Here is a 10,467-nt window from a genome sequence, read left to right as displayed (position 1 = left end):
CAAGTCTACACACCCAACAGAATTAAACACACTCAACAAGTAAAGCCATGGGTTAAATCCACTCCACCTGCCTTCACTTATCACGGTCACCTTAACACTTGCATGTTCTCTAAGCAGCCTGTAGTCTGAACAGTAAGATGTTGGCCTGACTTAGTTCCCAGGAACTTGGAGTCTCAGCTGCGTCTACTTCAGCTGAGCTGGTTAAGGTGGGATGGGACCGGCCACCCTCCCGCTGGGCATGCGCGGGGCGCCCCGTGACCTTTGACACACGCAGAGACCAGCAGCTTAGTTATGCCTGCGCAGAATGCTGCTCCCGCACCTGCCAATCACCTTTCCCGGCGCTCCCCATGCCCCACAGCGCCCTGCTGCTTTAGGCCTCATCCCATAAATACCGCAGCCCCAAGCTGTGCGGGGGGAGGGGGTGAGGTTTTTTTTCTTCCGTGCTCTCTCTTTGTCTATCTTAAGAAGAAACTCTGCCTCAAGTCTTGGCGTCTCTGTTTTCTGTGCCTCGAGCAAGACAAAGCTAGTTCAGTAACAGGATAACCCAAGTATAACCAGAAGCTCAAAAATTAAGAACAGAAAGGGGGAAAGCAGGGAGACATTTTTTTAAAGGTTGATTGAACTCAGGAACTAGATCTTTCCTTTCTTTTCTTTCTTTTTCTTTAAAAGACAACTCTCTAAAGAAGTGAAGGAAGAACTAAACTAAAACGTGAAACTTAGGGATTGAAGGAAGGCAGGGAAACACCTAAGAGAATGAAAATGACAAGTAAAACCAGCCAGTGAGAAGGTGGTAAAATGAAAGGGGAGCCTTGGTGTGAAAGCAAGATGGGTCTGTACTAGTCCTTGCCTGTCCGCTCGCTGCGTCACAGGCCAATACCCAGCCTTGTTGAGAGACAAGGTACTGGGGCAAGGAATAGCAACTTTATTCAGAGAGCCAACAAACTGAGGAGGGAAAAGGGGAAGGGAGGCCGGAGGGCTTAAGATTAAAGGGTAAAGGTGGGTTGCAGGCTTCTTGGAGCCACCTGGCCTTCAAAGAAAGCATAACATTTCTTTGTCCTGCTTGTTCACGTGGGCGGGATCACAGGGCTCCTGCAAAACTCCGCATTGTTAGCTCTCATCAGTTGTTAGCAGCAGTTTTTACTTTACCTGTCTTCTCTCTGCTTATTTGCAAGGTTTCTAGGCTGAAAGAAACTTCTCTACAAGTAACAGAGCTAATCGGGGACTGCGGGATGGGAGCTTTCTTAAGGGAACTTAATGGGCTACTTAGGTACAAGCAACGTTTCTCTAGTGTTTAACTCTTGACCTGCAGGGCTAAAGTAGTAGAATATGAAGGCTGAAGAATGAGGGAGGCGCTTTCAAGAAGGTGTTAGTTGTCTTCTGTTCCAGTTCCCCGCTGTCACCACCGTTCCACAGTCTTGTGGGGAAAGGGGGCAACAGCCACTCGTGCTGAATGGGGTGGAGGAAGGGGTGACTGTGGAGTGGAATTGATCAACCTGAAATTGAAAGTGTTCTTTGTGTCTGGTGTTTGCAGGTAGAGGGACCCCCCCAAACCAAAAAAGCCCACCAAATGGGTAGACAAGGCTGCTTCCCAAATATGTGGGTTCTTGCCCGCAGAGTGAGAAAGAATTTTCAAATGAGGCAGAAAGACAAAGTGAAAAACAGCTGCTTTTATTGCTTGGAGAGGGAGAAAAACGAAACACTCGAGTCGGGAGCCGTCTGCCAAGTAGCCGGTCAGGACAGCTCCAGCTCCCGGCCGGGCTGCGGGGTCGTTTATTACAAGGTCCTTCACCATGTCTTCATCCTGGTGGTGGCAGTTTCGTTCTGCTAGTCTCCATCCTCCCTCAGCTCAGCCCTGAAACAAAAGGCACTTAGCAGAAACTTAGGCAGGAACAAAGGAGGGGATATTGGGGAGTGTCTTTGGGATCTAAGGAGCCTGTTGTGAGATGAGAGAAATCTCCTGTTCCTCATCAGCGGGGCACTTCTTTCCCCTTGTTAACTGTCCAGGGTCAGTGAGCCTGCCTAGTCTCTGTCAAACATCGTTGTCACGTTTGCACTGTGATCTGTGGTTTTTGAACGACATACCCGCACTTAATGACAACACTGAGTAGGAGTTAGACAAGAATAACAATTAGTAAGAGGGACAGGCCAAGCTTAAAATACCCAAAAACATTGACTGGACCCTTTGTGGGACCCAGGAAAACAATGCAGAAAACCAACCTGCCTGATGAGACCCATTTTGATGGTCTGAAGGCTATTGTAGCCAAACTCCTGTCGAATTCTGCCAATGTGAGTTCTACATCAGAGAAAGAACTCACACAGGTGCACCATTGGAGTTTGCTACCAAGAGGCCCCCTCCCTGCTCAGCAAGCATATAACCTAACGCATAGCAAGGACCCCTAATGGACAGCAGCTCCTGTCTGCTCTATTCCCTACGCAGTCATGTGCCCGTGGCATATTTTCCTGACAACACACACATCTGTGTCCTTCTGGGGCACAGGCTACAAAACCGTGGAAGAGAATATCTACACGGCTGTCTCTAAACCAGGGATCAGCGTGATTAGCGCAGATCAGTAATGTACTTTCTCCCTTTATACCTCGCTGAAAGCGGAAATCCTCCTCAGATTCTACATACTCAAAAGCATCTTTAATGAAATAAGGAAAAGAGAGTCACTAAATAAAAACACGGTTGTTTCACAGCATCATTTAGTAGATGTATCCACCAGACCCAATAGACTTTTCTTCGGGTGGTCTGGGGATTTCTAGACCAACACAGGGAGATACTGGAAAAATCATAAATGGGGTAAACTAGGGGGTTCCCATGATGACAAACAGAATGTGATTTGGGATGCCATATCCAGCTGTGAGATGGATTAGCAGAAGAGGCTACTGATGCAGGAAATTCTAAAAAGTATCTTTCCAAGCTGAGGGAAAGGAGGAAGTTCCCAGGAGGATAGTCAAAACACTTAGAGAATAACATGCTTTCCTTATGTACCTTTTTTTGTTTGTTTTTTTTTGAAGAGAAACTAAATCATTCAGAGGCTCTCGAGTCCTCTGCCTGTTAGTTTCCTCCACCCTAGAGGGCGCCCCTTGGCCCTCTGCTGTGGATGCTGCCTTTAACAGGTGTGGCGAAGCCACAGCTTAACCCCAGCTGCTTAACTGATGACTGTGCGGTCAGCAAGCCCTCATACGGCCCCCTCCGGTCCACTTCACAGCCAGCGGATGGTTGGGTCCTTGCTTTTTCCAGCTTTTAAGGAGGATGAGGTGCCTGGGTTAGTTGAAAAGGGTGCAGGGTGACTTCAGTTGGAGAGACAGACCTGTTGGAAGCAAAACGTATAAACAGAAGTTAGTATAGTGGCCATCGATTTGACATAGTTAGCACCAGCTAGGTCCTTTAAAGCATCAATGATTTCCCCGCCTGGGCAGACACCTGGAATGGCCTGCCGTCCAAAATTTCAAAGGGGCTTAAGTTTGTTCCTGGGAGCCACTCTGATCCTTAGCAGGGCAATTGGCAAGGTCTCATCCCACGCGAAACTAGTCTCTTGACTTTTTTTTAGCAATGCTCTTTTCATGGATGACTTCTTTTCTGTTTTCCCTGTTGATTGTGGTCTCCCAGGTGAATTAAGTTTCCAGTCAACACGCAATGCTTTAGACACTTGTTGGGTTATGCTGGAGACAAGCAGATCCGTTGTCACTTGGAAGGGGGCTCGGCAGTCCGATTGGGGGATGATTTCTGTAAGGAGGACTTTGCTTCAGAGACATTTTCTGCCCTGGTGGGATATGCCTCCACTCATCCCGAAAAAGTATCCATAAACACTAACAAGTATAAAGTTTACTGTGGCTCAGGGCATTTGACTGAAGTCTATGCGTCAGTCCTCAGCGGGGCACTGTGTTCAGCTCCCATCTGCGGGGCGTCTAGTGGCAGTCTTCGGGTTATTTTTAGATCGGATCGTGCAGTTCTGACTGAGTTGCTGGACGGTCTCTTGCAGGTTAGGCCCTCTGATACACTCTGAGTCCATTGTGAGGTGGCCTCCCTCCCGCGATGGGCACCGTCAGCAAAGTGTCGTTAACGCGGTGTTCAAAGGGGCGACAGGGATCAATACAATTCTTGTGCGTGACATTTCCAGCCGGGCGAGGTGTGATCAAAAGTGAGACCCCACCCTTTGGCCCTTTCTTTGGCCCTTCTGAATGTTCTGGCTGATATTTTGACAAACCAATTTGCGGGAGCAGCGGACTCATCATGGCTTGGTGGTCACCTTCCTCTGCCACCTTCTTTGCCGCTTGGTTAGCTAACTGACTGCGTTTTTTATGAGTCTCACCTCTTTGGCCCGGGCAATGTTTATGGCCACTTGTGAGTGCTTGTGGTCCACTTCTAGCAGTGATGGGATTTCAGAAGCATGTTTCATGGTCTTTATTATTTGAGGGAAAGAGGTCCCTCTCTTTTCCAGACTGCCTTGGGAGCACGTACTGCAGAGAATCCATCACAAGCCTGTCTATATATTTGCTCTCTTCCCATTGGTGAGTAGGAGGGTCCTTGTCGGAGCAATGATGTCTGCCTTCTGAGCTGAGTTCCCCGAGGGCAGGGCCTCAATTTCTTCTAAGTTACCCCCACATACCCAGTGTGTTGACTTCCTTGATCCGTGAACCTCCTCCCACTGATGACCAGTTCCAAAATTCAGCTCAGCCAGGGTTCATCTGTTAGGCCTGGTCTGCTGAAGTATGCAGTAGCTCGATGACAGGCAGGCAGTCAGCCATGCTCTGGGGATCATGCAGCATTCGTTGGGGCAATGTGGCTGGATTTAGAGCCAAAGTGACCTGCAGTCTTACACTGGGATAGTCTGGGAGAGTGGCTTGATACTTTCCATTCTCCCAGAAGTCAGCCAATAGCCCCTCTTTTGTTCTAGTAAAGAAAGGACATGGTGAGGGACAGACACTGTGGTGAGTTGTCCCAGGGGTTAATTCCTGGATTCCTGAAGTATGCCACGAGTGGCAGCCAAAGGCAAGAGGACCCTCCTTTAACTGTCTGATCTAGTTGTTTTGAGAAGTAGGCGACAGGTCGCAGGATGCGTCCCAGAGTTTGAGTTAATACCCCAAGACTTATGCCCTGTCTTTCATGGATGTATAATTTGAAAGGGTTTTTCAAATCTGGTAGCCTCAAAGCTGGGGCTGAGATGAACTTTTTTATGGTTTCAAAGGCTGTTTGGCACTCTTTTAGAGCCTGGTAGAGGGACTTTAGTATGAGCTTCTAATTCTGTTGGATTTAGATCCTGAATCCTGCCATTCCTTAAAAAAAAAAAAAACCCCTCCGTTGTCTGCGGCCTCGGGTACTCCTAAGTCTGCAGTCGCCTGTTTTGTGTCAGGCAAAAGACCTCGTTGTCTCTGGGAGAGAGCAAAACTCTGATAAGCGACCTGCTGCTTGACAAACCTGGGCCTTTTTCGAAGAGACTTTCCATCCACATTCAGCCGAACAGTTGAGAGTTTTAATGCTATTCTGTAGACGCTTTTCATGCGTGGCGCTCACTAGCAGCTCGTCATCCGCCCATCAGAGCAAGAGCCCTTCGTCTACTGTCAAGCTCCTGAGGTCCTTAGCCAGCACTGCTCCAAACTAAGGAGGAGAGTTTTGAAACCCTCAGACTATCCAGCCACACTGTTGCGTTCCCGGTGTTTCTGGGGCCTGCCATTCAGAGGCAAAAAGCTACTGTAACTCTTCTGCAGTAGAGATGCAGAAAAGAAAAAAAAAATCATCTTTCAGTCCCCAAACTGAGAGCCAGCTGCATTCTCCCAGAATAGTTGTGAGCAGGCTGTATCACAGGGTGCAGGTCTTGGACTAAATCATTAATGGCCCTCGAGTCTTGAACAAAGAGATACCCTGCTGCATTTGGCTTTTTAACCGGGAGGATGGGGGTGTTGTATGGGGACTTGCAAGATCTGATGAGTCCCATTTTAAAAAATCTCTCAAGAATTAGCTAGATTTCCTTTTCGTGTTTCAGAGGATATCTTAGGCTAGGAGTCCCAGCGTCCTTTCTCAATGGGATTTGTGTTGGCTTTGAGTTTTCAACCTTTCCTGAGGTACCGTCAGCCCACACTTCTGGTCTTACCTTTTTGCAGACCTCAGGGCAAAGAAGTCTGTCTCCTTTTCTGGGAGAGCCATCTGTAGGTTTAAAATGTGTTCTGGCAGGACCCATATATCAAGTTGTCCTGGTGAAAGTCTCACTTGTGCATTTAGCTTTACAAAGGAGATCTCGACCCAAGAGGGGACTAGGGCGATAAGATTTATACAAGAAACTGTTTAAATCTCAGGCCTCTTAATTGACATTGCAATGGTTGTAAAAATGATTGGCTCTGTGCTTCTCCAGATACCCCAGTGATGGGGGTGGAATGGGATGTTCTGTGTGCCGTTTTGGTATTTAGCATGAAATGAGTTTCACCCACGTCTGCTAGAAGGTCAATCAGTTTGCTCCCCACTGTCAGTTGTGCCTGGGGCTCCAGTGGGGATATTTGAATTGGGTGCTGCGCATCCTGGAGAGGCCCTGGGTTCCCTCATTAATGATCCAAGCGTTCCTCCCTCACTACCCTTTTCTCCTCCTCAGCCCTCTTTTCTTTCGTCTGGGACATTCCCTTTTCCAAGGTTCCTCCTCTCTACAGTCAGTGCACCTTTCCTTGCCTAGGGGGAACTTACCTTTCTTTTTGGGAATCCAATGCTGCAGTCAGAAGAGCGGCTTTTTTTTTTTTTTTTTTTTTTTTTGTACCTCATGTTTTCTGCTTCTGTTCTCTGCTGTAGAATATCTTAAGAGCAATATCCACCAACCCAGAAGGATTGATTCCAAAGGCACCATCCAGTTTCTGTCACTTTCTCCTGATATCTGGAGCACTTTGTCCAATAAATCCATGTTTACCATTCTAGTGTTTGGGGCCTCAGGGTCTGCTTAGTGTAACGCCTGGTAAATTTTCCCCGAAACTCGGAGGGGTCTTCACTTGTTTATTGCTGAATCTCTTGAAATTTTTTAGGCACTTTTGGCTGGGTACCCCTTCCCAGAGTCCTGCCAGGATGGACTTACAGTAGTGCGTGGGGCATCCCTTCATTAGGGTCCAGTGTGGTTCAACAGTGGGTCCTGCCAAGCAGGCTTCAGGTGTGCCGTTTGGATCCACTCGGTGGTGCTCGTGCGCTACCTCTAGCCTTATAGGTGACCATCATCTCATTGCCAGTAAGCATCATACTGAGACTATGAATGCCTGCCCATGAAGGGTGGTGGGTAGCGAAAACGAAAATAACAATTCTGTCCTTTGGAAAGGGTATTTTCTATAAGAAGTTCACGGTCCTTCCAGTTAAATAAATCAAAGGTTGAAAATGGACTGTGCTTCACAAAACCCAGCTGACTGGCTGTTCTTATTGAGGCTTTCTACAGGGTAATGGGAAATTGCCCTGCCCCAAAGGTGGCTCCCGGTCTGAACTGAGTGCCCTGATGGGTCTTAGATGATGACTGGATACCAGGTCCCTTTGCTCCAGGAAATAATGCAGGATTTTCTGATTGATGCCCATAAGGAGGGGGGAGCCAATCCTGCCACTTCCCATGCCTCAGTGTCGGGGGTTGGGCTTCAGGGACAAGAGGCGATGGAAGGGATGGATGTCAGTTGCACAGGGGTGGTGGGAGCAGCTGCAGGGACAGCTGGCACGGCCCGAGGGGGATGTAAGGTTTGCAGCGACATATCCTCACTCTTGCTCTTTTCCCTGCTCTGCTGTAGAAGAGATTTTCTTGGGTTTCTTTTCAGATCTTTCTACCATAAGATGGCAACTGTCTTTTTCTCATCCTGATGTTACAACATAAATGCTTGCACATAGGGAATTTTATCTTTCCCCCTACTCTTTCACAGAATAACTCTAATTGTAAGATTGTATCATAATTCAGAGAACCTTTCAGAGGCCACCATTCTTCAGATCCCAATGAATAATGTGGCCACACATTGTTACGGTAAAATACCATCTGTTCCTTAGTCTTTGGGTTCATAGCTATAATCAGCACAGTTTTCCAAAAAGCAACCTAGAGGGCTTTCCTTAGGGACAGATCAGCCGTTCCCCATCTTTTAAAAACAAAGTCAAGAAAAACAAAACAGTGCCCCCCCAAACCACACGCTAGCATCCAAAGAAACAAACAAACCAGATTGGGCAGAGTCCGACAGGGTACCCCCCCACACACACAAATGCAAAACCAGTGGGGCTTATTCTGGCGAGGAAAAAGGAAAAGCCCGGAGTGCAGGGGACGGGAGTTTCTGGCTGCGTACGTGGAAGCAACTTACCTTTCTGCATTCAGTCCTTCGACTCCCAAATGGCAAGTCTTTGCTCCAACTGCTGAGCACCGGGGTGGCCGGCCCTGCTCCAAGGACTTTTGAAGGAGGACCTGCAGCACAAGAGGTCCTGGAAGCTGCTGGGGGCTTGCCCAGCACGATTTCCCAGCCGGGGCCAGCTGGCCTCGAGCAGCAAGACTCCTGGCTGGCTTGTCAACGTTTGTTAATGAGTCAGGCTCTTACCGCTCGCTGCTCCACAGGCCAGTAAGTCAAGAGAGGTGTCGGGGCAAAGAGGAGCAACTTTGTTCAGAAAGCCAGCACGCTGAGAAGACGGCGGGCTAACGTCCTAAAGAACCACCTTAATGCGGGGTAGGAGTCAGGCTGCTTTTATTCCAAGGAAGAAGTGGGCCGAGGGGGCTTTCAGACTAAACGGCGAAGGCGGGTTGCGGGCTGCTCGGAGCCACCTGGCCCTCAAGGAAAGCAAAGCATGTCTTTGTTTTCTGCTTGCTATCCCAGGGCTCCCGCAAAACTTCCAGTTGTTAGCAGTTAGTTTCACTTGATCATTCTCATCCCTGCTTATTCTAAGGTTTCTGGGCTGACAGCAAACTCATCTACAACAGGTAATAGCCACTTGGGACCACGGGGTCTTTCCTGAGGAGACTTAGTCAACTATTTGGGCACAATCAACGTTTCTCTAATGTTCAGCCCTTGACGTGCCGAGCTAAAGCAATAAAACGCGTAGGCTGAGGAAGGGGGGCGGTTTCCAGGCGGTGGTAGTCCTCTTCCTCCGCTGCTGCAGGCCTGGAGCAGTACCTGGCAGCGAGGGGGTTAAACATGCTCTCCGTTCTTGTGTGACAAGAGCATCTGTGTGCTCCTCCTCCCGTGAGCAAACGTTACCATGACGAGGAAGGTGAACCCGTGAGCCAATCAGAGTGAAGCTCGGGCCTGGAATGTGGCAGCGCCGACAATCGGGCCAAAGTGCAGAGTCTGGGGAAGGAAGACACAAGGTGGCGGTGCCAGTGATTCAGAGCTCCGTTCTCAGTGTCCTCATCTGCCAAACCGGGGAGACGGTCTTGAATATCTCCAGGATCCTATCCTAGTGTCCATTCTAGCCGTGTGACAAATTCTGCCCATTAAGCCAAGGGGGAGCCACAGGGCTAAGTTCCTTTCCTCATTTGTCTGGGCTTGGAGCTGGAGGGAGACGCCCTTCCCACTATGGGCAGCCCGGTGATCTACTGGGTGGCCCTCTGTCTCCTTGGAGCAGGTGAGTCGTGGCTTCTGGGAGCAAATTCCTGCCCCATAAGGTGCTGAGCTCCAGATCTAAGCCTCTCCCCGACAGCAGCGGCCCTGAGACGCCCTCCGGGGCCTTGTTTCCAGAGCGGCTCCCTTTCTTCCACAGGCACCGTGGATGGTGGAATCACACAGACCCCAAAATACGTGCTCAAAGAGGAAGGACGAGATGTGACCCTGGAATGTGAACAGGATTTTAATTATGACACCATGTACTGGTACCGACAGGACCCAGGACAAAGGCCGAGACTAATCTACTTCTCACTGTCTGCAAAGGATGTTCAGAAAGGAGACATGGCCGAAGGCTACGGTGCCTCTCGGGAGAAGAAGCCGCTCTTTCCTCTCACTGTGACGTTGACACAGAAGAACCAGACGGCTGTTTATCTCTGTGCCAGCAGTATAGACACAGTGAAGCAAAGCCACCTCCTCTTTGCACATAAATGTGTCCCAAGCCCTGCGTCCCCACCAGGTGGCGGGGCTTTTCTGTTTTTGATCCCCTGATCAGAACGCTTTCTTCCTCCTCAACCAGGCATCCAAAGCAGCGGCTGCATCAACACGCTTTGTGCAATGGCACGATGCCTCGGAGAACCACTAAGCTGATTTTTAAATTACGTGTCTAAATCTGTCTACATCAGAAAGAGGGAGAGAGGAGAGGTTAATTTTACAATCCAGCTCTTTTTTACCAAATCGTGGAAAACAAAAATGAACACAAAATGGTCCCTTCCTTCGGAAAATTAATAAAAGCCCAGCGGGGAGAGAAACGTGTAGAAACACACTGTTACCGAGTATCATATACTGTGTGCATGCGTCAGAGGTGTGAGTGGAGTGTGCGAAATAGTACAGCCAGTTCTGCCCGGTGACATCAGGAAGGGCTTCAAAGAAAAGGCAGGATGTGAG

At 49.0% G+C, this 10,467-nt stretch overlaps 1 long non-coding RNA gene and 1 gene segment (V, D, J or C); one reads left to right on the top strand and one right to left on the bottom strand.

Moving 5' to 3' along the window:
• Positions 1-1,686: 1,686 nt before the first annotated feature.
• On the bottom strand, positions 1,687-8,842 carry LOC135321654 (uncharacterized). The gene is made up of 3 exons (XR_010381570.1): positions 8,293-8,842; positions 3,158-3,314; positions 1,687-1,852 (listed from the first exon to the last, which is right to left on the bottom strand). It is a non-coding gene; the product is annotated as an uncharacterized LOC135321654 (long non-coding RNA).
• A 653-nt stretch (positions 8,843-9,495) lies between these two features.
• LOC135321765 (T cell receptor beta variable 19-like) lies at positions 9,496-10,165 on the top strand. The segment is given in 3 exon segments: positions 9,496-9,544; positions 9,680-9,978; positions 10,100-10,165. Coding segments are annotated over 3 exon segments (414 nt in total).
• The last annotated feature ends 302 nt before the right edge of the window (positions 10,166-10,467 follow it).

This window comes from Camelus dromedarius, chromosome 7 (genome assembly GCF_036321535.1).
Source record: "Camelus dromedarius isolate mCamDro1 chromosome 7, mCamDro1.pat, whole genome shotgun sequence".
NCBI classification, from domain to species: Eukaryota; Metazoa; Chordata; class Mammalia; order Artiodactyla; family Camelidae; genus Camelus; species Camelus dromedarius.
Note: the sequence above shows the minus strand (reverse complement) of the source record. Positions and strands in the feature narration are given on the sequence as shown.